Raw genomic sequence first — 26,220 nt, 5'->3', positions numbered from 1 at the left:
AATTTTTTTTAAATTACAATTGACTTACAATTCGTTTTTCCCAAAATCTGTATTTCGGGCTAGTTAGCAACAGCTCCTTCGTAACTGGAGAACAGTACAGGAAAACCTTCAAGCTGAAAGCAAAACACAAAGACAGAAGGAAAAAAGCTGTTTTGGCACAATTCAAAACAAGTCACTTTGGCGAGTCAGCAGTGCGTGTCACAGAATGTCATATTCTCCTCTGAAAGCACAGTCAGGTGACACGGGGAGTGTGACATCCTGCCATGATCTGGGTACAAAAGCCTCTTCAAAACCCACATGCCAAGGCCTGGTCTCCAGTGCCATGTTCAGAGAGAGGTGGGGCTTTGGGAGCATATGAAGCCCCCGACCTAATCCACAAATTCATCCTCTGATGGAGTCCTGAACGGGAAGAAGGACATTGCTGAGGACATGTCCTTAAAGGGCATACCTTGTCCCTGGTCCTTCCTGTCTCTTGCTTTCTGCTTCAAGGCTTCAGGAAGACGGCATTGTCACCTGCCATGACCTTTTGCCTCACCGGGAGCCTAAGGGCAATGGAACCAGCCAACCACAGACTGACTGACATCAGGAGGCAACGTAAATCTTCCCCCCTATAAATTGTCTTTCTCAAGTGCTTAGCCACAGCGACAAGCAGGCTAGCACAGGGCCGGCATCCCATTGAGCATCTCCATCCTGTCCACGGGACAGGAGAAGGAGTTAGTGCAGGGTCCCCCGGCTCCGTAAGAAGCCCACCACTTCTCTCACACTGAGACTAGGTGCTGGGGGATGAACACGCAGCACAGTGTCAGAGCCCCCAGCACGAGAAGAAAAAAATAAACACTGCTTGTATGTGCTCAGGTACATCTAGAAAGGACAACACCAAATGGGAAGCTACTTGTAGAAAACAGGAAAAGGGTGCTGGGAACAGAAAGTTCTGCTTTTTGCTTCATTTAAATCTACATATTTGTGTATGAAGAAGAGAAAACCCAGGGCCTTGCACAGCTCGGTGAAGTGCTATACCAGTGAGCTATACCTCCAAGCTTTGTAATTTACATTTCTAGTGAACAGACATTAATTCCATATAAAATAATAATAATAATAATAATAATAATAATAATAATAATAATAATAATAATAATAATAATGTTATAGTTTCAAGATCAGGAATATAATCCATGGTAGATTTTATTTCCACACCACTATATAACCCATTTGTTTGTAGTCATTGAGCTGTGTGTAAGAGCACACACCTGTAATCCCAGCATTCAGGCAGAAGAAGCAGAAAGCTCAGTGCAAGTCTGAGGCAAGTCTGACTGATGTACATAGTTCAGGAACAGCCAGAGCTACATGGCAAGACCATGTGTCAAACACACCTACATACACCCTCAGCACACTTTCCCACATCGGCAGGAAGGGCTCACACTCCATCATCTTGAACTGGGCACATCCCTGTAACTGCCTTGACCACAAGATACGATGGAAATAACCGCAGGATTTCTTTTTTTTTTTTCTTTCTTTCTTTCTTTCTTTTTTTTTTCTGAGTCAGGGTTTCTCTGTGTAGCACTGGTCGTCTTGGAATTCACTGTGTAGACCAGGCTGGCCTCGAACTCAGAGATCTGCCTGCCCCAGTGCCAGGATTAAAAGCGTGCGCCACCACTGCCCTGGCTAGCTGCAGGATTCTTAAAGTTTGTTCTCAGGGCAATATGCCTGCCCCTCTCTTGGGATTTTAGTTTGTTTGTTTGTTTGTTTCGACAGTGTCTCACAATGTCATCCTGGCTAACCTGTAACGTGCTATGTAGAGAAGACTGGCCACAAATGCACACAGCTGTACCTGTGCCTCTGTCTTGCAAGCGCTTTGACTAAAAGCATGCTGCACCATATCTGCGCCAGGATGAACAGTTTTTAACACTGAAATCTCTATTAACAAAACCAGCTGCCTCGGGTTAAAGAAATCTTTCAGAGTCAGACAAGCTCAAGAAGCCAGCTAGTCTAGGCCTCGGTGCTCTTCCTGCCTCTTCTCGGGTCTCAGACACCGAGTCTTCAGAGAGTTTTAGTCCCATCTGGTGCTACGCAGGCAGAAACCAGAAACCCCCACGGCACACGGTCACAATTCCTGGCCCAGAGAAACTGGGAAGTTGGGGTTGTTTTAAGATACTCAATTAGACAAGGTGATTTGTTACACAGCATAGATAGCTGATACATAGGCTCTGAAATCAGACAGGCCTGGTTAAAAGCCTGGACCTGCCACTTACTGATTCTGTGACAGAATTTAACCTGGTTGGCTTCTAAGTTCCCTCATCTGTAAATTGGAAGTGATAATAGTACCCATTTAAAAGATGACCAAGAGGTTCTAATGAGGACACCAGCTCCACTTGGACTGCAGCAGAACTCTAGTTGAACCGTTACACCTAGGGTAAACATCGGAATGAAATAGTTGTCTTTCACTGCACCTAGGTTAGACATCAGAATGAAGAGCTGTTCTCCAGAAGCACTTTGAAGAGATCACTGTAGAAAACAGTGATTGTTTTCTGTTTCCTGTAGCATTGTTTTTCTGAAGGAGCTGTGCATCCTTTGCATGACTTTGATAACAAGGCTATCCTGACACACCTGGAATGTCTTGCATCAGTGAGTGCACAATAAGGACTGAAGTTGCAAGGACATGAGTGTTTTCCTTCACCAAATGTATAGATTAGATTAGGGCCTTTGGTTTGAGGGGCTTGTTTTACCAACACCAAAACAACACAACAAGAACAACTTTTGTGTAATAATCAATAAGTATGCTTCAGTGGGGCTGTTCGGGGCTCAGTTCAACGAGGCTGGGCCTCCTCTGCCTCAGAGCCTGATTACATGCTAGAGTGACCCTCTTCGCTGGAGTGATCCTCTTCCTTGCATTGACCCTCACGACTCAGAACTCAGTCCAACAGTGGACCACTGCATCCTCAGGCCCCATCATCCCTGGTCCATCACAGCAGCCAGTGTTCTCAACCACTAAGCCCTCTCTCCAGCCTAGGATTCTTGCTAGCAGAACAACCATCTACACACATAACTACACACTCTCACGGAAATAAAAACAAATGAGATTATTGCTGCAGCCAGCAACACAGATGGATCGTATGAACGCAATGTTCGGAAAAGGATGGGGCTGGAGAGATGGCTTGAGTACTTAAGATGGCTGCTCTTCCAGAAGACCAAGGTTCAACTCCTAGCACTCACATGACAGCTACAAATGCCCACAGTTCTGAAGGAATCTGACACCTTCTTCTGGCTTCCATGGGCACTACACATATGTGGTGTGTATATACATGCAGGTAAAGCAAGCATGCATGTAAAATAAAAAAATAAGCCTTTGAAAATATTTCAGAAGATTTTGTAATTTATCCAGTACATGATCCTATTTATTTATTTATTTTTCTCTTTATTTATTTATTTATTTTTGTTTGTTTGTTTGAGACAAGTAACTCAGGCTGGCCTTGAATTCACAATCCTCTTGACTTTTCAGGGTTGAGATTACACCACCATATCAAGTCAAGCCATCTATTTATATAAAACTCAAGAATAACCCAAGTTAGGTCATCATGTCAAAAACTCAAAATAGGAATTACATCTTGGAGAAGGAACAGCTATGACTAGACAGGCATCTGGGATGTTGACAGTGTTCAATTTCTTATCCGTCTGGAACTACATAAAATGTTTACATGAGCTCATCAGGCTACGCCCTTAGGATTTACCTACTGTTCACCTACGTGTGATCTCACTGTTCACCTACGTGTGATCTCTCAGTGAAGATGCTTACTTACACCGGGCGTGGTGGCACATGCCTGTAATCCCAGCACTCAGGAGACAGAGGCAGGTGGATCGTTGTGAGTTCGAGGCCAGCCTGGTCTACAAAGTGAGTCCAGGACATCCAAGGCTAACACAGAGAGAGACCCTGTCTCAAAAAAAAAAAAAAAAAAGATGTTTACTTACACACAAATAAATAGCAAACCCACCTGCACTCTAGTCTTCTTTTCAAGGAAGGAGCCCTTAATCCTTTCATGTGATCTACAAGAAAAGAATCAGAAATCATAAGCATGGTTTGTTTGTTTGATTGTTTGTTTGTTTTTAATAGGAGGATTCCTCAGCCCAGGACAATCGGGTTGTCTTTGTGGGCTTCCTATTGAGAGAAATTACATAAGCCTCACTGTTAGGAGCAAACTAATTCCCATTGGTTTTCAGCTTCTGCAGGTGAGAAACCTTTCAGAATATAGGCCAAGAGTCACTAAAAGTTGTTCAGCCTGAGCAGATGATGAGGCAGGAAGATCAAGTGCCATCAGGTGAGTTGACTTGACTATACCTAGGATATGTGAGGCTCTGTCCCACAACCTAAAATAAGGGAACAATAAAAAATACAAATGGGGGAACTTGGCCAAGCTTATTGCTGTGGGGGTCTGCTTAAATCCAACATAAATTGCTGGGTGTAGTGGCCCACTCCTGTAATTCCAGCACTCTGGGAAGCAGAAGCAGGCGATCTCTCCGAGTTCGAGGCCAGCCTGCTGGTCTACAAAGTGAGTCCAGGACAGCCAGGGCTACATAGAGAAACCTTGTCTCCAAAATCCAAAAATATCAATCAATCAAATAAACAAACAAACACTGGGTCAATGCAGATGACAAAAAAATGCATTGTAATCAAGCTGCTCCTGCTCAGACTTGAGATCTGAACTGCAAGCCTAAAGGGATGCTGTACGGCATATTTAAAGGATGAAACCATAAAGCAAGGGGGAACAGGGTGGGCTGTAGCACTGTCTAATAATATTTTGACATGAGAGGTTGAGCAAGGGCATTTCCATCTATCAGGATAGGAATTGGCTCCTGGCCCTCGTTTGACCCTATTAGAAAGACGGAGAAGTTGTCTCTGAGATGTCTGGACTCAGACAACTATTTCCTTACCACAGCAGCTGTTCAGCTATAGGGAAGTCCCCAGCTCCCCTAGGGCCTGGGGGCCTTGAACTTAGTTTCTCCCTATGACTACATGAAATCTGAAAATAAAATGGTAGTATTTAGAATAAGTTTTATTTTGTTTGTTACCAACACTTATGGATCAGTTGTTAATACACAGTGTTAACACAGTGTGTGTATGGTGGGGGGGATTAGTGTGAGAAAGAGAGAGGGGGGAGGGAAGGAGAGAGGAAGTGGGAGGGACGGAGAGAGGAAAAGAGAGGAGGGGGAGACACACAGCTCAATCTTAGGCTCTTGCCTAATTACTGTGGTATAGAACTTCTGAAATGTGTGTGTGTGTGTGTGTGTGAGAGAGAGAGAGAGAGAGAGAGAGAGAGAGAGAGAGAGAGAGAGAGAGAGAGAGAGAGAGAGAGGTGGAAGCTCAGGGTGTATGAGAACTTCTTAAGTGTGAATGTGTGTGTGTGTGTGTGAGAGAGAGAGAGAGAGAGGGGGGGGGGGGAGAAAGTGGTGGAAGCTCAGGGTGTAGGAGAACTTCTGAAGTGTGAATGTGTGTGTGTGTGTGAGAGAGAGAGAGACAGAGAGAGACAGAGAGAGAGAGAGAGAGAGAGACAGACAGACAGACAGACAGACAGAGAGACAGGACACATAGCTCAATCTTAGGCTCTTGCCTAATATGTCGGGCTGTAGGAGAACTTCTGAAGTGTGTATGTGTGTGTGTGTGTGTGTGTGTGTGTGTGTGTGTGTGAGAGAGAGAGAGAGAGAGAGAGAGAGAGAGAGAGAGAGAGAGAGAGAGAGAGAGAGAGAAACAGACAGACAGAGACAGAGAGACAGAGACAGAGAGAGACAGAATTGTGCTCATGCCTAACGTCTCATGTCATGGGGTACGAGTTCTAAAACGTGTTTTCTTTACGCATGGTAAACGAGAATTAGGGAAGTGTGAACAAGAGCTAACTAAACCGTATGAAACTGATGCTCTTCGCTGGAAGAGCAATCAGCACTTCTAACAGCACCTACCACAGCGTCCAGGGTCAGACTGCAACCGGAGTTGGGGTTACAGGGTTGGTACAGACCTGGAACTCAGTAAGGCCAAAGGGAGGTTAAGAGCCGACCGGAACTAGGAGTGCTTCCCAGTGCCTCTCGGAGTCCGCGGTCTGCTCTCCCCTTCCCCAGGCCCCGACCTCTACCATCCCCTCCCCAGCCTCTACCACCCCTACAGCAGGTGGCGAGACGGACTCACTCACCCTTGTGGCAGTGCGAAAGGAAGTAGGCGCGGGCTTTCAGGTTCTCCCTGTCGAAGCAGTCAATGGAGATGGTGGGATATTCCGCCATCTGTCCCTGGAAAGAGCTCATACCGCCCAGAAAAGCTAGACCCCAAGCTCACCACGGAAGCAGAGGCACACATTGACTCTAGGTGCCACTTCCGGGAACCTGAGCACCGCCTCCCCATACGCCGGCGACGCTCAGCCGCCGTCCAATCAGGGAAACTTTGCGGGAGAGGGCGGAGCCAAGGGGCATCCGCTCCTGATCCCGCCTCCCCGAGCTCTGTGTTTAAATGACTGCACCAGCTGTGCGCCGAGAATCAGCTGTGCATCTCGAATTAGCGGTGGCTCGTCTCGGAGAGTCATCATCCAGTTTAAAGAGACCAAAAGAGTTTGTTGCACTGGTGCAGAGCTGCCTGCATCTGTGCTGGAACCGAGACAGGAAACAAAACACAGCTGGAAATGAACCGGTAGCCAGGGAGCTTCCCTTTTCTAATCACGCGGTCTTGCATTTCCTCCTGTCTACCGATGATCGAGTTCTTTTTCCTTTTTTCCTTCTTCTTTTTTTTTTTTAATCTTCTCCCAGTTTGTATTTTTAAAATTTATTCATTTATGTATTTGTAAAGGTTTATTATGTATACAATGTTCTGCCTACATGTGCACCTGCCCATCAGAAGAGGGCACCAGATGTCATTATAGATGGTTGTGAACCACCATGTGGTTTCTGGGAATTGAACTCAGGCCCTCAGAAAGAACAGACAGTGATCTTAACCTCTGTGCCATCTCTCCAGGCCCTCCTAACCTGTATTTTATATTGCAAGAACCAAACTAATGCCATGTTCTGTATGTCCTATATCTAGTGCCATGGTGGGTATTTTCTGTGAGAACTTGCCCTCTAGGTGACCTTTTTCTCTGCATTGCGGGAATGACCACATATTGCTGTAAACTGCACTTGCCAGCAGTCCCCAGAAACTCCCCTCAATCAGCCTGAAGGTCAACATTCCTGTGACCCACAGCTTCCCTGGAGATCCAGCCTCCCCCCAGCCTGCCTAAAGGTCGACATCCCTGTGCCCACAACCCCCCTTATGGCTTTTCCCCTTTATAAACCCATTACTCTTGAAGCTGCAGCACTACTCTCCTATCCTGTTGCATCAGGAAGGACTGTGATCCGAGCTCAAGCCGTAGTACAGGACCCTATGTATCGAGTCCTGGTGGTCATTTCAGGGGTCTCGAGATCTGGGTGATCTGACTGGTCTGGGTATAACGATATGATAACCAACCACCAGCATTGGATGAGAAAATTGCTTCTCACTCTAGTTAATACTAGAATGTGTTCCCTCTTCCATTTGTGCTTATTCAAGCATAGATTCTGAGAAGGGTGGGGGTGCAGCGATCTCATTGATGTTATCCTCCAGTTAATCATTGGAACTGTATCCCCTCCCCCTCTCATTTTTTCTTTGTTTTGTTTTGGTTTGGTTTTTGTGATTTGATTTTTTGTTCTTTAGGTTTTGTTTTTTGTTTTGTTTTGTTTTGTTTTGTTTTGAGACAGGGTCTCTCTGTGTAGCCTTGGCTGCAGATCAGGCTGGCCTCCAACTCCTAGAGATCTGTCTGTCTTTCGAGTGCTGGGATTACAGGTGTGTGCCACCACTACCCAGCTGGAGCTGTATTTTTAGGATGAAAGAAAGATATGTGTGTGTGTGTGTGTGTGTGTGTGTGTGTGTGTGTGTATACACACACATATGGAAGCCATCTATAGAACTGCGATACTTTCCCCGTTGGAACATGGACCTAAATCAGTGTCCCAAGCCTGTGGTTATTCAAAATGGCTCCAGAATAAACTCTCTCTTATTCCTTTTAAGATGAGAGCTGTCGCAGACTAAGATGCCTTCAGAGTTCAGCCCATGAATGAAGAGTAGGGCAAAGAATATTTCCACAGAGACAGAAATGAGCCTGGAATAATGCCACAAATAAATTCTGAGCAGAGAGGTCAGGACGCCTGCCATGGTCAGAGAAGATCAGCTTATTCGTGCAGTCTTAATACCCAGCCCTATTCGCATACAGATTTGCATAAAGAGGAGGCAGGGAAGAAGGAAGAGGGACAGAGAGGGAAGTAGTCTAGATGGAGCCACTAATTGAACCATTCTTCCACAATAGTGCTGGCAAGGCCTTGGTTTTGTGTAAGATGGTCTGTCCTGGATTAAGGGAAGACATTTCCTGGGCCTGGGTTGTTTATGCAGGAAAAAAAAAAATTCTGTGCTCAGCCTGGTTGTCTACAGAATTGCTATTTCTTCTTCACTTCTTTCCTCTTTACAATGTATACAGTAGGAAATAAGGGTGATGGTCAGGTTACCGATGTAAGCAACATGTATACTTACATTCTTACAGCCTAACTTTTCCCATTCAAGACACCTTTTTCTTTGAGAAGTTTTACACAACACTGGTCACATAAATATATAAGCCAGGCAAGCAAGTCAAAAATTTGCTGTTAATAGGCATAAAGAGATCTATTTGAAAACAATTCTTTGGTATACCCATAATTTAAAAATAAAAAGCAAATTTGTCTACTAATGGATGGGCAGGCCTGTTTTCTTTTTTGTTTTGTTTTGTTTTGGGGTTTTTTAGAACAGAGTTTATCTCTGTAGCCTTGGCTGTCTTCGATGCCTGTTGTAGATCAAGCTGGCCTTTAACTCCCACAGAGATCCTCTTGCCTAGCCTCCAGAGTTCTGGGATTAAAGGCATGCACCACCACACCATGCTCAGGCCTGCTTCCTTTTACAGAAAGAATTAAGCTGAAAATTTGGTGCTTCCAAATACAGAACATCTTCAGTGTTTTTTGTTTGTGTGTTTGTTTGGTTGATTGGTTTTTCTTTCTTTTTTTTTTTTTTTTTAAGATTTATTATTTCTTTATTACCATGTATACAGTGTTCTGCCTGCATGTACACCTGCCTGCCAAAAGAAGGCATCAGATCTCATTGTAGATGGTTGTGAGCCACCATGTGGCTGCTGGGAATTGAACTCAGGACCTCTGGAGGAGAAGTCAGTGCCTTTAGGTTGTTGGTTTTTCAAGACAGAGTTTCTTTGGGTAACCCTGGCTGTCCTGTACTCGCTTTGTAGACCGGGCTGGCCTAGAACTCACAAAGATCCACCTGCCTCTGCCTCCCTGAGTGCTGGGATTAAAGGGGTGCACCACAACGCCCAGCTCATCTTCAGTGTTTTTAAGAGCTGATTGATATTAATTTTATAATCATCAGAGCTGAGAATGCAGCCTTTCCCAAATAAGACAACATGCAAAACAGCAGAAGGATGATTACAACCATTTCAGAAATTGTCTGAAAATTCTGTTCTATTCCCAAGCAAATTGACTTTTGTCTTGGTTTGGTTTTTAGTTTTTGCTTTTGTTTTTGTTTTTGAGGTAGGGTTTCTCTGTGTCCTGGTTATCCTGGAACTCACTCTGTAAACCAGGCTGCCCTCAAACTCAGAGATCTGCCTACCTCTGCTGAGATTAAAAACAGTATGTACCCCATGCTTGGCAATTTGACTGTTTTTTACAAGGTGCAAATCAGCATCTCAAATGGCAATTTGGGAAATTAAACATTCCGACACAATACAATCCATCTATGTATTACTTTAATACATTCTGAGGGATGATGGTAGGAAAATACGGAAAGGCTTTCCACAATTAAGTCATTGTTTCTATGTAATAAAAAAAAGCTACATGTACAGTAAAAATATTGCAATGCTGGGTTCATAGTGAAAGCCGAGAAAATGCACATCAAACGCAAAAGCTTAAAATGAAAGCTTTATTTTCTGAGCTCAGGGAGTTGGCCAGTTCGGGATCTGAACCACATCCTCGAAGGGAAGTTGTATGGCGTATTTGAAGGTGAGAGCAGCAATTAGCTCATACAGGAGGGCGGCGGATGGTGGACCAGGGTGGTCAGCTCTGACTCAAGTTATTTTGCTAACAAGCGGTTCTGGCTAACCTTGAAAGTGTGCCTGGAGGTTTGGGGGCAGCTGGGCTTGTGGTTGGGGAAATTTTGCTGATTAATAAGGCCATTGGGTATGCTGATCATAAACACAGTTTATGGTCAACCTGACCTTGTACAGAGACTCTTTTATATCAACAATGAGCTGAGATGATGGAGCTAGTGGACTTGAAATGAAAATATCTATAGTTATGCTACCCAAAAGGAAATGGGCAGGCCTCAACTGCAATTCTTAAATCTGAGGTACTTCAAGACAGTGTTTATCAGTGTTGTATGGCAAAACAGCATATGTGCTGCAGGGTGTGTGTATTTTGTGTTTAGAATTGAGACTGGTGGTGGCACAAATCTTGATCTCAGTACTTGGGAGGCAGAGGCAGGCAGATTTCTGTGAATCAGAGCCAGCCTGGCCTACATAGCAAGGCCTGGGTCTGCCAGCGCTACATAGTGAGTCCCTGGCTGAAAATAACAACAAGCACTAGAACAGAGACTTCAGTGAATGGTGCAATTTGATACAGGTGTACACTGTGGTACAGTCACCTCAGATTAATCATGTGTTTGCTTTTGGATCCACTTTTGGCCATTGTGGGTTCAGAAATATTTTACTCTTTTTAGGAATTAAGGCAGGCAGAGAAGACATGAAGGGGGAACATGAATTGTTGTGGGTGTCTGGGAATAGTGGGAGGGAGAGTTGGAGGCGGACACAATCAGACTATATTGCCTAGGGCTGGAGACAGCTCAGCAGTTAAGGCTTCATACTGCACTCGCAGAGAGACCAAGTTCCGCTCTCATCACCCACATTGGGTGGCTCAAAAATCATATGTCATTCTAGTTGCAGAGGATCCAACACCTTTGGCCTCCATAAGCATCTGCACTCAGGTGAACATACCAGCAGAGACCCGACATACGCTCACACATGGAGACTTAAAAAAAAAAAAAAAAAAGATACATTGTTTGCATGTGTGAAATCTGTTTTTGGAATAATATACAGGTCTCAGGTAAGGAAACAAACCTACTGCCCTACTCTAGGAGATCGGATGATCAAAATTCATTTATTAATTAAACAAATGGCTGCCCACTCTTTACTGTGTTACAAATTTAGGGCTGAACACTAAGGCATCATAACAAGTAGAGCAGTCAAAAAAACTCTTGTTCGTGGAATGGGAATTCCAGTAAAAACTGCCATCATCAACTAGTGTTGTTCCAGATGCTGTTTGAAGTGTTCTGTGCTTGGCATTTCTGTTTCTCAGCAACCCAGGCAGACAGGTTCTTATAGTACAGTCGAGGCAATTGTTACGTAAATCACACAAGATCATGTTCTCAGTAAGCATAGTCCTGGCTTCAATTCCAGGCCACTGTGTTCAGAGGCACCTCCCTCATAGCTGCCTTGTCATCTGGTTTCCTTCATAGTATCCCAGAGGAAACATCATCAGTGTGGTGGTGAAGTGTATTTATTCACTCTAAGCATACTGCGTTCACACTTACTGTGTGCTAGGAGCTCTTAGGCCAGGCACGGCTGGAGAACTGATCCAGCATTACTGAGGAAGACAGCCAATCTATGAGAGTAGTATGTGACTTTCATGACTCTACTGGCCTTGTAAACCTCTGTGGCTTGTGTTGTTACTTGTTTGTTTGGGTTTCCATTTTGTTTTGTTTTGTTTTTACTGTGGCTAAGATGGGAAGCTATGCAGGGTCACAAGCAGAGCCCAAGGATGGCATAATCTGATTCAGGTTTTAAGTGGGTTGTTGAGAATGGGCTACGGGGGTGGGGAGAGATGTTGGAAATTGCTATAATTGCCAGAGACTGCAAAGGGGTGGCTTTTTGGACTTGTGTGGCAGCTATTAAAGCCAACAGATCTTGCTGATGGATGGAATAAGAGAATAAGATATATATATATATATATATAAGATATATATATATAAGATATATATATATCTTGTTTAACAACTGGCTCACAAAATCCCTGCATTGTTAACTACTGGTTCTGGGGATTCTAAATGAGCTAGCTCCCACTCCACACCCCTTTCCCTTTCACCCTCGATTAATTAGACCATAATCATGGCTCTCCACTCAAAATACCTATCTTGAATCACTTTTCACCAAAATAGATGGTATATTAACTATTAGTAAAGATATTGTTGGGAAAATAAACCTATAGATGATACTATCTTTCATAGTCAGACACCATGCTAGATGGCTTCCTTAAATCCACAAACACACCGACTTCTATCTTCTATCAGGATCCAGAACCTTTACTGGATCCAGAACCTTTACTGCCTCCATTCTCTCAAATGCTTTCAAAAAACTGAACAGAAGTGAACAGCGCAGAATTTCATGCCCAGCCAAGGCCTTGTGCTTGCGCACAAAGACCTAGAAGTGAGGGGGCGGGGCCGGAGGGAACTGGGCGGGGCTCACCTGAACGGCGTAGCTGCGTTGCTAGGAGACGCGTGGTTTGCAGCGTCCGCAACAGTTGGCCTCTGGCTGGCTCAGCCCTCGGATCCCGAGTAGAAAACACAAGCACCGCTGAGCCCTCCTGAGAGGCCGGCTGAGCAAGGGTAACCGCGGATAGCGGGAGCCGGGCCTGAGCGGATGCGCAGCGAGGACCCGGGCCCGGACCGCCCTGCCCTTGGCTCGGCCCCTCTCCGGGAGTGCAAGCCCCGCCCCTTCCTCCCGGCCGCCCTGGTACCTGGGTTTTCTTTCTTTTAGGAGGGGTCTGCACTTGGGCCCTCCTATATCTTTGGGTCTGCTGCCTAGCTAAATTCTCCGCCTCCCCAAGTGGGCTACTGTAATGGCTCTGCCATTTAATGCCAGGGCAGATTATACCTTATAGACACCTTAATTATGACAAAAAGAAAATAGTTTCCCGTAGACAGAGGATGCTAGCTGTGGTAACCCTCTTAAGGGCTGGCTTTACGCTCTGCAAACTCAGATTGGCATATCTGGACTGTTGACCGACCATTAGGGAGTGCTTGGGGGGGGGGGGGCGCACTTTTGTCTTTAAAATGAACACCCAGCGTGAGGACTGTGTTTAGAAAACGGTGTTCTGTTTCGGACCCAGTGTGAGAACTGGGTTCAGCAAACAGCTGCAGTTATGTTCATTGTCTTAGCCACGGTTTACATGTAGTTTAGGGGGAGCCTCAGTTATGTCCCGCCACCTGCTAAGAGCACAAATAGTGAAATAAGGTGAGGAGTGTTGGCCGTTGGAAGATGAGGCTTGCTATCTAATTAACGGGTTGCCGGGCGAAACTTAAGCGACAGCAGGCTGGACTCGGCCACCCGTCCCAAATACGCCAATTAAGGAAAAGTAGAGAAAGCTGTAATTAACGTGGCACACTGGCGAGGGTGATAAGGAAAGGGGTTCTGAGCCCCCAGATTTCTGTTTGGGGTCCTGGCGTAAGCTTTAGGGTTAAGTACAGGAAGAAATTAAACAGAGCCTAAGAAGTGTGCCCCAAGTTGTGAGTCCCAAGTTGTAGTGCCCTTCGCGCCTGTAGGATCAACTCTAGTGCCGCAAGGAACCTGGTGAAAATCCAAGAATAAAGGTGGTTTTATGTCCTCAGCCTTGAAGGGTGATAAGAGACGTTAGTGATTGGGTGGTTAACATCCCCAGCAGTTAGGCATTACCCTTACAGAACGTAAAGGCAGAATAACCAGGCTTCAGCCTCCTTTTAAGTTACCTTGTGGGCCCTAATGAGGAGTTTCTGTGTTGTGTTTTTGTAGCAGTTTCTGTATGGCTGTTTGAACCATAGCGAGCTTGAGGTACCTGGCTACATCACAGGTGTCTGCTGATACATTAGAACCTAATTTGTCAGGGATTTAAGATTAGTAGAATTTTTTTTCATATCCCTTAATAGTGCTGAATGAAATTCAGTTTCTAAAAAGTAGACACTCAAGCATCACCACTTCCTGTTTGTTGTGATACTTATGTGTATTATAGAAGTTAAGTGTTTTATATAATTTTCATTTACTATTTATAATACTATGCATAGATATTTTTATCTGAACAAAACTAGAAAGCAGTTGATTTACAGAGCCTTACAAAATACAGAAAGAAATATATAATTGTTATTATGGTAGCATCGATTTAAAGAGTAAAAATTCATGAAAAAATTATCCCTTTCACAAAAGATTGAGAATCCTCTCTCTTTTTTTTTTTTTCCTGGCAACAAGATAAATTTGAAGCCTTGATATTTTTATACCCTTTAGATCTGATGACGTCATGGATAGTTTTGTTCTGCCGTTATGAATTTTAAAACAATTTGTGCTATTTCAAATATACCCATTGTTTATATTTTCAAAGGCAACATCATAAAATGATTTTTTTAAAAAACATGCTTCACCAAAATATTTGGAGAAATGGCCATTTTAAAGAAACATCATTAACACCAGGGGAGAAAACAACTAAATAGTGTCCTCAATTTGTTGGCACACACTGACACCAGCCTCCCATAAAACCAGGAGTGATAAAAATGCCGGAAATCCCAGCTCTTGGGAGATGAAGCCAGGAATATCAAAAGTTCAAGATCATCCTCAGAGAGTTCAAGACCACCTTGGACAACAAGAGGCCCTGTGTCAAACCTAAAATAAGAATCTTCTGGTTACAGACAGTCTCTTGCCATAATAATAATAATACCCACAAGTAAGTTTCTCACTGTTCACTGTGGGCACAATTTTTTCATTCTTCCTATTCTATGCAACCAGTTCAGACTATTAGCTTAAATTCACCTTCATCAATCAATCCAAAAGTAAAAATGAGTTATCAACCTTATCAAAAAGAAGTTCCAGCCGCATTGCCAAGTCGGATTTGCCTGTGGTTTCTTGCTTCGTTCCCAGCCCTGAAGTCATCTGGAGCTCTTGGCACATTAGCTCCTTTTTTTACTACTACTTAAAACTTTAGCAGGAGTTGGTGTGGCAGGCTACACTGATGTGCCTTTCTTACTCATCTCTTCTTGACTTGCCAATGGAATATTTTGAAGGAGCTCCAGAAGATTCCACTGAACAAAACACAAAACAAAACAACAACCAAAAATAAAAACATGCTAAAATATACCTTAGTGGAAATTCCAAAAACCTCTTCTTGAAGTGTGACGTGTGGTGGGATGCACACCAGCCGTGCTGAACTCCTTTCTTACCCAGACCACCCAGGCTAGACCTTACTCTACGAACCACTATGTAGGATCATAGGCTTGTCCGCGACCATCTTATTGGCATCTCTAATTCTCCAGTGCTGCAGCCCGTGACCTTCCCGAGGTTTCACCTGAAATGGCTGTGATATGTGTTTTATCAGCTGGACTTCTAAAACAAGTTAGGCTTCTGTCCCAGCATACTAGATGTCTGGTCAATAAATCAGCAGTTTCTGCAGTTTGGACAGTTTTAAGGATGTTTGGCTTTGGCTCAGTTCCTGAGTGCGGACTTTCACTGCCCTTTGCAGATCTATGTGTGAGACCTGATTTGAAGGTTGTAAAGACCAGGTGGGCTATAGTCTAATGCTGCAGACGCCTCTACTTCAGTTTCGTTATACTTTTATACAGGAATGTAGCAGAGCAGTGATCCAAGGAAGGTGGTTTGAGTTCAGAAAAACTGGATCAGAAAACCATAAGCAAACACTGGTAAACACATACGCTTGTGTAAATAAATGGAGCAGCCCTTTTCCAGAACTTTCTCAGGACAGAACAGTTTAAACACAATTGCCTGGCATGTGCTGTAGATTATGTCTGGGAACGCATGAAAGCAAGGTAAAGGCCATGTCCAGGTTCAGGGCACACTGAGGACAGCACTCACCAGACTGAGCTTTATAGCTGCATTCCCACATGCAACAAACACAAACATATCTCATACATTGAATGCAAATGTTTAATGCAGGAGTCATAAAATCACGCCCAAGGACAACCCAGGGAACAAAATGCCCCTGAGGTAAAAGACCCTCTGCCTTTTTTTTTCCTGGAGCCTCTCTTACTGTTGTCATTTATTCTTTTGACAGTGTTCTGACATTTCCTGCCCCTCCGTTTTCATTTTTGTAAAACAAGAACAGCCAGTGTCGTAGATAAAGCTGATTGTTGTCGGGGCATTTACTCTTGTTTGGAGCCACCGACACCCTAAGAGAAGCAAGACCGTACAAATGGAAGTGCAACGCTGGATGCAAGACCACCGTGCACGATGCTTTAGGGCATCAGCAATTCCTTTTGCTAGTCTTTGTCCTGAAATTCTAGGCACCTGCTTAGAAAATGTCTGAAAAAAATTCATCCTGGTATCCAGTGGTCTAGTTCTCTGTACCATACGGGCTAGAACAGTGACGACACGCAGGGCTGAGCATCCTGAAAATGCCGTTGTGGCTTCAAGGGGCAAATTTTTAAAAATTAGAGTAAGGCCGTAGCAAGAGTATCCCCGGGCATTCCCTGCACACTGAGCTGTACAGTTCATCTGCATTTAGGCCCCGCCTCTGGCTCCACATGCATACCATGGAGGTAAATCCCACAGTCAACCAAAGAGCACTGTGGTCTTGGCTCTAGTTCCTTCAAGTGTCTCCTCATGCGTAGATCTGCCTGGCTTGACTTACAAGCTCAAGTAGATGTCGGTTTGTTCCACAGTGGGTATTTTTTTTTCCTGTGCTCTTTGGTTTTTTGTTTGTTTTGTTATTGCTGCTGTTGTTTGCATCCGTTTGATGCCTACTGGCTCTTCTGGTTCGGATGACACATCCCAAAAGCTCAGCCTTTCCCCTCCTGTCTGGCTTCCTTCCCACCTAGAGCTGTCAGGTCACAACGTCTCTCTCAGGCATTTCATGTTCAGTAAGGAAAATGTGTTTTATGACTTGCCTCCCCACCCACCACTACCAGAAGGAAGCTACTGCACTGTAGCGTGCTGTTAGTAGCAGAACTAGTAATGGCTCTGTATTTTCCCACAATCACTGAAGTATTTAATCAAGGAATGTTAAGCTCTTCTTTTTTAATTTTGGTTTATCCGTTCAAACCATAGCTCTCATCCCAAAGACAGTTAAGGGAGAGTTAATTCTAGGGTAAATGTGAGTGTAGCCATGGCCTGAAAACACGGGTTGGGGTTACCCTGCATTGCCATGTTCCACTGTGGAAGATGGTAAATAAAATTTGTAGCCACGTGAGACAGGCGGGTTGGAACAGCGTGGAAACGGCTTCTGTGGATTTTTTGATGCTATAAAGTTCTTAGCCTTTGGATTGGTGGAACTAGGGGTGTGCTAACGAGCTTAATCTGACCACTGCCCCACAGTTACAAAGACATTAGATCAGGCCCCGAGCTTGAGAGTAAATGCTTATGAAGTGCCAGAGGATGGTCCCAGGTGACCGTATAGCAGGATCTCTGTGCTTCAGAGAACAAGATCACAAGACTCACCTTATTTTTGTTTTCTATTGTTTTTAGTAACTAGAAAGAATAGAATTTGTGTCACCTCTTTATAGCATGGTTACCACAAGCAGTAAAGTTTAGTTTTCCTCTTGTGGTGAGTTTGACACTAAATTTTCAAATGTCTGATCATGTCATTAAGGTAGGTGGGTATTCCTACTGAGAAAAACAGTTATTTCCTGGAGCTTCAGATGAACGTGGCATCTTTCCCACCCTTCGTAATATGCAGCACTTTTTATATGGATAGTCAACACAACTACCTAACCTGGAAGCAACAAAAGACATGAATCTCAGGGAAATTTTTGTTTTTGTTTTGTTTTGTTTTTGTTTTTTAAGACAGGGTTTCTCTGTGTAGCCTTGGCTGTCCTGGACTCACTTTGTAAACCAGGCTGGCCTGGTCTGCCTGCCTCTGCCTCCCAAGTGCTGAGATTAAAGGCGTGTGCCACCATGCCCAGCGGGAAATATTATTTAATGATACAAATTAGTCAAAGTATTTCCTTGTATATCAAACTGCTAAGCCTAGAGTGAAAATGATGGAGAAACAAAAATGAGATCCATGCGACTGCCCTTAGAAAATACACTTTGTCTCCAGAAGGAAAAAAACTGACCGAATCACTAACTTCATAGAAAACCATGGCTAATTTTGAGTATTTTTAAAGATTTTTAAAATTTTTTTCTTTTTTTATTTTTTACATATACATTTATATTATCACACACATATACATACAATAAATTATCTACAGCAAGAAGAACCATGAAACAATCAGGAATTACATAAATATTACATTCTTAATGTTTTGGCTATTTGTATTTGGCAGCCTTGAAGAAAACATTTTTTTTTCTATCTTGGTGCATCTAAAATTCTGAATGTAAATCAATCTCTATCATATCTCATCATTATCAACTTAAAACATTTATCTAGACCTAAAAGCATCTTGACTCATAAACAATTAAGTTTAATTGTAAAACTAAACTATCTGGTCTTCCATCCCACCAGAGACTTGAGAAGGAATAAAATTGAATACCTGAGTGTACAGGGAGGGCAGGTTAGCAGCTTCCTAAACGAGAAGATGACAGAGACAGTTTGCTAACTGAGAAGTCACCCAAAACTCTCAAAAAACCTCAGAGACATACAGAATATGGCATTTAATAATGCTTTTATTATTTTAAAGATTCACCGACAATGAAACAGGTTAACTCCTGGCAACACTCATCCTACCTCAAAGAGGATGATGAGCATCAAAGAACCTCCTTATGGAGATGGCTTCAAATGTGGCAAACAAGCCACTGGGCAAAATGTCCTCGTTTCTACCACAGACAGAATTCTGCCTTAAAAAGGGCAAACTTGGATGCAGGTAGAGTCGACGGCCAAACTCTGCAAAGACAGGGTAAGCAAGTCCTCAATAGTTCCTGCCTCCCAAATATGCCTGTCAGATACACTGGGCCAGAAGGCTGAAGATGATGCTCCAACATTATATTTTTAAAGGTTTTATCATGCAGTACCCAAGGCTGACAGTAGAGGGCAGTGATGGATCTCTTGGAGTTGGAGAATTCAGGCAGTTGTGTGAGCCCTTGATGCAGTGCTCAGAAACAAACTCTACCTATCCACTGAGCTTTCTCTTTAGCTACTAGAGTGTTTTTTGTTTTGTTGTTTTTGAGACAGGGTTTTTCTATTCAGTAATTTCTGTCCTGAAACTCTCTATGTAGAACAGCTGGCCTCTTAACTCACAGAGATGCAATTGCCTTTGCTTTGCAAATACTAGGATTAAACATGTGCACCACAACACCCAGCTTGAGTGTATTTTTAATATTTAATACAGTGAATTCATATTTTTCCTTTTCGTGCTTCTTCATATCCTATTCTGTTACATATATGTAGTCCATCTCTCCTATGTAAATGGGCCACCAAGCTCTGCTATATGTTCCTAACTCGCTTGTTAGTCACAGCTAGTGGCATGATAAACTTCACAGTGAAAGAGAATGCAATTAGAAAACGGGAAGCTGGTTTATTGTTTTCTCAGGCTTTCCAGATCTTACAAAAATCCTTACAATGCCAAAAACAGCTGGGAAGAAAACATTCAACAGCCACGTGCTATCAGAGCCATGGTTTCCTCTAGTCTATCCAATGTGCGTGTCAGTTTGAGCACTGGGGGGGGAAAGTGGAAAAAGAAATAATGATTTATCTGGTGTGTGGCAACTAGTTTCATCAGAATTGGAATCATTCAAGTTCAGTGACTTCATATAAATTTGAATCTGGAGCTAAGCCAAACAAAGGTGGAGATATAATTTCCAAATAGAATATAAACAGCCTTCTATTTAGAATGTAATGGTGCAAGCAGAAATCTGGAGGCTACAGGAGGAGTGTAGGTACGTTCCTACTCTTTCCCAGGCCAGCCCGTTTGTGTGTGACTGATATTCAAAGCTAAGCTAAGAGCTCTGCCTCCTGATCATCTCCCTGTGAGAAGAGTATCTAGACTACATTCTTCACAGAAAAGAAATCTTCAAGGAAGCTCAGCGAGTCTGCTGTTCCTCCCTTTTCATATTCTCCCCTCTGTAAACGCTAAATTAATTGCATTTGTAAAGGCATTGTGAGTCTGTGCACACACACGCCTGATTTATCATATGTTCGGGATGGTTACACCCAGTGGCAAGGAGAGGGATATTTCTAATTGATGTGAGGGTGAGTTTGTCTTTTCTATCGTTGTGTTTTAATGTATTCGTTGGCCTTTAAAAAAAAATTAACCTAGTGAGAATTTGTTACAGTGACTGAAAATCCTTAAGTTCCCTCAGGGGATCCGCTTTATGAAGTATTACTTCTTTATGAAGTATTTTAGACAGAAGAAACAATTTTAATAGAATGGATTCAAGCAATCGTGATAAAATTTGGGTACTTTGTCATTTAAATACATATGATATGTGTGTGTGTGTGTGTGTGTGTGTGTATACTATATACTATGTTACACTGTGTACACGTGTAGTGTAATAAAATGAGTATTTGAGAAAGGACAGACAAGACAATGTCTGTGAAACCTGCCTGTGCTGTTGGGCATGTAGCTCAGGGGTAGACTCTTGCCTAACACGAGGTCCTGAGTTCAGTCCCAGTAACCAGGGGAAACCTCAGCAGTAGAAGTTTCGTAAGATGGCAACTGGTGTGAACTAGACTTGGATGGCTGAAAGTCCTGGACTGATAACAACCACCTAAGCCGGTTAAAATCAATGTCCACACAACAGCCAAACAACTAGCATGGAATGTGCCCCGTCATCTTCCGACGTTGGTCTACTAGAGGGTGGGGTGACACTGAGACCCAGAAAAATAGATTATGATGCCTTCAGAAGGCAAGAAATGCAAAGTGTGTCTCGGGAGCAAGAAAGGGAAATGAAAGAGAGAGCTGTTTACCTTCTTGGTTTGTAAGCAGCCCAGGATGGCCTTACCCGGATCCTGCCTTGACCTCCCAAGTCCATCACTACATCTTGCTAGGAATGACTGTCTTTACATTCTCTTTTTTTTTCTTTTAAAGAAAAGGATAAGGAGAGAAATAATAAAAACATAAATCAATGGAATAGTGATAGAATATTTGGACACTATGTTGAGCAGATACAAATAAAAGTATGTTTTCATAAATATACACTAGCTACTGCCCAGAGTCTCAGAATGGGTACTTTTAGAACATTACTCAGTAACTCCAAGTGTAATTTTATATGATAATGAAATTAATTATTCTCTGTGTACCTTCCAGGGTTTAGAAATATTTTGGGTGTGTCATTTTGCTTCCCAAAAATAACTATTGGAAATGAATGTTAAAATGTGATATGTTTACTCTGATGTTCTCTACTTTAGCCATTTTTGTTCATTCTAAAGGTTTTGAAAATTGTAGTCATTATCTGAATAAATTAATAAAACTTAAAGAAAGTCCAATTAAGTTAATTTTCTCAAAAAAACAAATAAATTTGCTATAGGATTGAAAAAAAAGAAAATTGTAGTCATTATGTTGCTTATTAATATTGTTCTAACTTCTTTCAGAAATAATTGCTAATAAGGCCTCTGCAGCCATGGATAGCTCTGACGTGAAACCAAAATCAATAAGTCGTGCCAAGAAATGGTCAGAAGAAATCGAAAATCTGTACAGATTTCAACAAGCAGGGTATCGGGATGAAATTGAATATAAGCAAGTGAAACAAGTTGCTATGGTAAATCTTACTGCTCTTCAAACTTGATCAATCCAGCTCCTTAGATGCTGAAATGTACTTTAATAACAGTAACCAAACCTAACTGAAGGGAACTCTCTGACATTCTCATTTGAAGAGAAGGAGACTAAAGCCTATGAAGGTGGTCTGCAACCTGGGGGACAGTGTGTCCTTTGTGGGGACAGTGTGTCCTGTGTGGGGACAGTGTGGTCCCTTGTGGGGACAGTGTGGTCCCTTGTGGGGACAGTGTGGTCTCTTGTCTTGGCACATTCATATTTACTGAACTACTGTGCTCTCACGTATACGAGTCCTTGTTCGTAGGCCATAGAAATTCCTTTTCCTTACTCTGGTAACTCTACTATCACAGATTCAGTTTGCGGGAAATGTCGTTTCCCCTCTGCTTAATGTTGACTGTGAATTGCATATATTGTTTTCTTCTTCTTCTGCTTCTTCTTCTTCTTCTTCTTCTTCTTTTCTTTTTGTTTCTTGAGGTAAGCTCTCACTCTGTAATGAGACTGGCCTTGAATTCACTGTGTAGCTGAGAGCCTCAAATTTGTATCAATCCTCCTGCTTCCGAGCACTGCGATAACAGATGCAAACATCTTATCCTTCGTAGCTATGCTCTACAATTAACTAATTTTACATTGGCAGATACCAAACTATACAACTCACACCATTGGAGGATATTAAGTTTGAAAGTCTTAAGCTTAGGCTACAAAGGGAGAGTTTGTCTCAAGCAAAAACAGGTGAAAGGAATGGAAAGGAAAAAGAAAAGGGGGAAATTACCAGAAAACAACAGACATGGCTCCCCAGTGCACTCATCTTTTCTTCCAGCTGAAGGCTACGATATGTAAGAATAATGTGAAAAAGAACACTACTAGGTTGGCAGTGTTAAAGAAAAGGGTCTGATTTCCCAAAACTTCCATTGGACTAGGATGCAATTGTGATAAGACCAAAGAAAAGTTATTTCTTGAGACTTGACAAGTTCCTAAAAGGCAAGAAAGACAGAGACAGAGACAGAGACAGAGAGAGGAGGAGGAGAGAGAGATAGACAGAAACAACCACACACACACACACACACACACACACAGGCTGGGGCTGGGCCTTTGTCAGTAGAGTATTTGCTTAGCATGAAGCCACCTTGGCTTGCATTACCAACGCCACATAAACTGGGCCTGGTGGTGTTTGCCTGTAATCCCCAGGTGGAGGCAAGAAGATCAGAAGTTCAAGGTCATCCTTGAGCTGTGTGGCACAGACAGCAAATTACATGAAACACTGTCAGAAACACACACACACACACACACACACACACACACACACACACACACACACACACACACACACCCCAAACCTACCACACATTTACATGATCAAGAAAACCTAACATTAAAGTTGGAGAGGAAGCAGAAAGCACATACAAATCAAGCCAAATGATAAATCCTGCCCATCAGAGAAGCACAGAACAAAGAATTGTAGGGAGAAGAAAAGGACTGCCGAGGGCTGGATTCATGGTTTGGAGTTGATATTAAGAAACTGGACTTGATGGTGAACTTGAAGCACAGGTGGACGTGCAGAGGCTCCCCTTCAAGTCTAGCACCTTCCTTTAGTCCAGTTGTTCCCAACCTACCTAATACAGACCTTAGAACACAGCTCTGTACTGTGGTGAGCCCAACCATAAGATTATTTTCTCTGTGATTTTGTAACTGTAATTCTGCTACTGTTAGGAATTGTAATGTAAATGCTTAATATTCTGAGTATCTGATATAGGCCCCTGGGAAGGGGGTCATGACCCACAGCTTGAGAAGTCATGGGTTAGTCCCTGCCTGAAGCCTATGACCAGTCTAGCTGTCCCAGCAAGGGTCCTGAATTCATTCCCAGTTTCAAATCACTTAGAAACAAGAACAATGAATTTGAAAGTATTTGCCATACATCTTCAATCTTGGCAGTGGTGGTGTAGTCACTAAAGCCTTGAAACTGGACTCAAAAGCAGAGCACTGAGTTCAGTATGTGCTCTGCAGAGCAAGGCTGGAAAGCGAGGTTTGGTTCGTGTTTGTACTCAATGCTGTCCAGGAGAGCTCAAGGCTTTAAAAACCTAACCTCTGACTTTACTCATTGATGCAAGTTGCTTGAGGGTAAAATAATAATAATAATAATAATATTAAAAAATCAAACTGGCCTTACAGCGAGCTTATTCTCACCCTCTTCACACAGGTAGACCGTTGGCCGGAGACAGGCTATGTGAAGAAACTTCAGCGGAGGGACAATACTTTCTATTACTACAACAAACAGAGGGAGTGTGAGGACAAGGAGGTCCACAAAGTGAAAATTTATGCCTACTGACCTGTTCCCTCCTTTGGCTTGGCAGTGCTACTTTCAGAATTCATTGTTTACATTTTCCATCATGTAAATGTCATTTTCAAGGCAGTTCAAAAGTCTGTCTTTAATTCACAAACACCATTCGCCAGGCATCCTGCCCAGTGCTGAAATACAGATGAGTCCTCCCCACCACCTCCTCCTGACCACATTAGTGGCCCCCTTGGGAAAGCAGCCCGTTGGAAGCCACTCCCGGAGTCCAGCCATGTGTTCCCTTAGAGAGGATCAGGGCTCCACCCAGAGCCTGCCCCTCACATTTCTCCACAAATATAGTAAAGGATCATCTAACAGACGTGAGGATGCATGTAGGATTAGTCCCAGCACCACAAGAAGACCGAGAGAAGACACCCACACACACATGGCACAGAGAGCCAGATATATTGCACATTACCATAGAAACACAAGTATTTATATTTTTTCCCCCTAGAGCTGAGGACCAAACCCAGGGCCTTATACTTGCTGGGCAAGTCCTTCCTCTACCACTGAGCTAAATCCCCAACACCTATTTATACTTTTAAATGAACATTTAATGGTTTATTTACCAGTGCTCTGGATAAAACACAAGACCTTACATAGACTAGCCAACTACTGCACTGTCACGCTGCATCCCAGTCCTGGCTTATTCAGTCAGCTAGTTGTGAAACAGAGTCTCGCTGTGCTATCCAAGCTGTCTTTGAACTCTGATCCTCTTGCCTTCCCCATCCGCAAGAGCTGGGATATCACTACCCCTTTCAACCCACAGCTTCTCAGAAACCAATTAGGCCTTAATTGTGCTGACGGCATCCAATGGACATCCTGTTGTCGCCTCTTTTGAGTTAAACTATGTCCTCTCTCCAAACACATCTAAATCCTAACCCTCCCCCAGTACCTGTGATGGTGATGAAAATTGGAGAAGGCTCTTTAAAGGAGAAATCAAGTTAAGGCATGGTCATATTAGTGGGCCCTGGTTTTGTGACAATCATTAAGACCTGAAGACAGATTTGTAGGGAAGAAGTCACTGGAACAAGGAAGACCCAACCTGGAGTGATGAAATTTAGAATGAAGGTACATCAAACATTGCCATCAACCAGAAATAACAAAGAGGAGCCAGAAATGATTGCTCAGAGCATTCAGGGGTGAACTTGGCTCTACAGACACTAACTTTGGGTGACTAGCCTCCAGAGAGGAGAGGACAGTGTTTTCTGTTGTGTAAGATGTTTGTGGTCCTTGGTCCCAGTGACCCTGGGAAATTATCACATCACTTGTATCATCCATCCAAAAGGAGGATGATCTATATTGGTTCATAGGGTTTTTTGGCTTGAGGTTAAATGGAACCATTGCTTCTGGGCATGAACACCATGGGACTCATATGATGGAGCAACATAGTTCACGTCAGGACAACCAGAAAGCAAAAAGAAGAGCAAAGGACAAGACAACTCCTTCAAGGGCTAACTTCCTCTAACGAGCCTTCCCCTCCCCTGTTTTGTTTTTATCACCTCCCAAGAAGGCCATCCTATTATGAATCCATCCTGGGATTAATCCATTGGTTAGGGCAGAACCTTTAGGATCCACATTTTTATTTTTTGTTTTGTTTTTTTGTTTTTTCGAGACAGGGTTTCTCTGTGTAGCCCTGGCTGTTCTGGACTCGCTTTGTAGACCAGGCTGGCCTCAAACTCACAGCAATCCACCTGGCTCTGCTTCCCGGGTGCTGGGATTAAAGGCGTGAACCACCACACCCAGCATCCACTTATATTTTAAAAGTCCAACAGCAGACAACCAAACCCCCTACATATGAATCTGTGAGGGACATTTCATATTCAATCCGTGAAGTGTATCTAGTGATGCCAGTGGACACCAGAGAATGATTTGACTGCTCTCCCACCCATATCTTACCTATCAGTAGGAACGACTGAAATTCTCTTACCCAGTAGGTGCAAATTGTTTCTGCAAGTCACAGCAGCTGATTTATTATATGGGTCATATGGTGAGTGAAAATAATCCCCTGTAGGCTCAGGTATTCAAATACTTGGTCCCCAGGCTGTGGTACTCTTTGGAGAAAGGAAATCTTTAGATAGTGAAGGCTTGCTGCAGGAAGTACATCCAGGGCTTTGAGAACTTACTCTGCCCCACTTCCAGTTTTGCC

General features: G+C 43.2%; 2 protein-coding genes across 2 annotated transcripts in view; one reads left to right on the top strand and one right to left on the bottom strand.

Moving 5' to 3' along the window:
- Dclre1c (DNA cross-link repair 1C) overlaps nt 1-6,377 on the bottom strand; it is a 30,556-nt gene extending 24,179 nt beyond the window's left edge. The window contains exons 1-3 of the mRNA XM_051150873.1: nt 6,174-6,377; nt 3,987-4,038; nt 29-113 (exon numbers count right to left, since the gene is read on the bottom strand). Coding sequence (XP_051006830.1) covers nt 29-113; nt 3,987-4,038; nt 6,174-6,282 — 246 coding nt within the window. The 5' untranslated portion in view covers nt 6,283-6,377. The remainder of the gene's footprint in view (nt 1-28; nt 114-3,986; nt 4,039-6,173) is intronic.
- Nucleotides 6,378-12,629: 6,252 nt separating this feature from the next.
- On the top strand, nt 12,630-24,140 carry Meig1 (meiosis/spermiogenesis associated 1). The gene is made up of 3 exons (XM_051151328.1): nt 12,630-12,854; nt 21,562-21,728; nt 23,937-24,140. Exons 2-3 carry the CDS (start codon nt 21,591-21,593, stop codon nt 24,063-24,065), a joined length of 267 nt encoding a protein of 88 aa, XP_051007285.1. The 5' UTR covers nt 12,630-12,854; nt 21,562-21,590; the 3' UTR covers nt 24,066-24,140.
- The last annotated feature ends 2,080 nt before the right edge of the window (nt 24,141-26,220 follow it).

Source organism: Acomys russatus, chromosome 9, assembly GCF_903995435.1.
Source record: "Acomys russatus chromosome 9, mAcoRus1.1, whole genome shotgun sequence".
Classification (NCBI taxonomy): Eukaryota; Metazoa; Chordata; class Mammalia; order Rodentia; family Muridae; genus Acomys; species Acomys russatus.
Note: the sequence above shows the minus strand (reverse complement) of the source record. Positions and strands in the feature narration are given on the sequence as shown.

Bases quoted from the DNA above. Each gene is read 5' to 3' on its own strand.
- Meig1 (XM_051151328.1), top strand. From the start codon at position 21,591: ATGGATAGCTCTGACGTGAAACCAAAATCAATAAGTCGTGCCAAGAAA. The intron at 21,729-23,936 runs GTAAATCTTACT...CTCTTCACACAG, and splicing joins AAGTGAAACAAGTTGCTATG to GTAGACCGTTGGCCGGAGAC.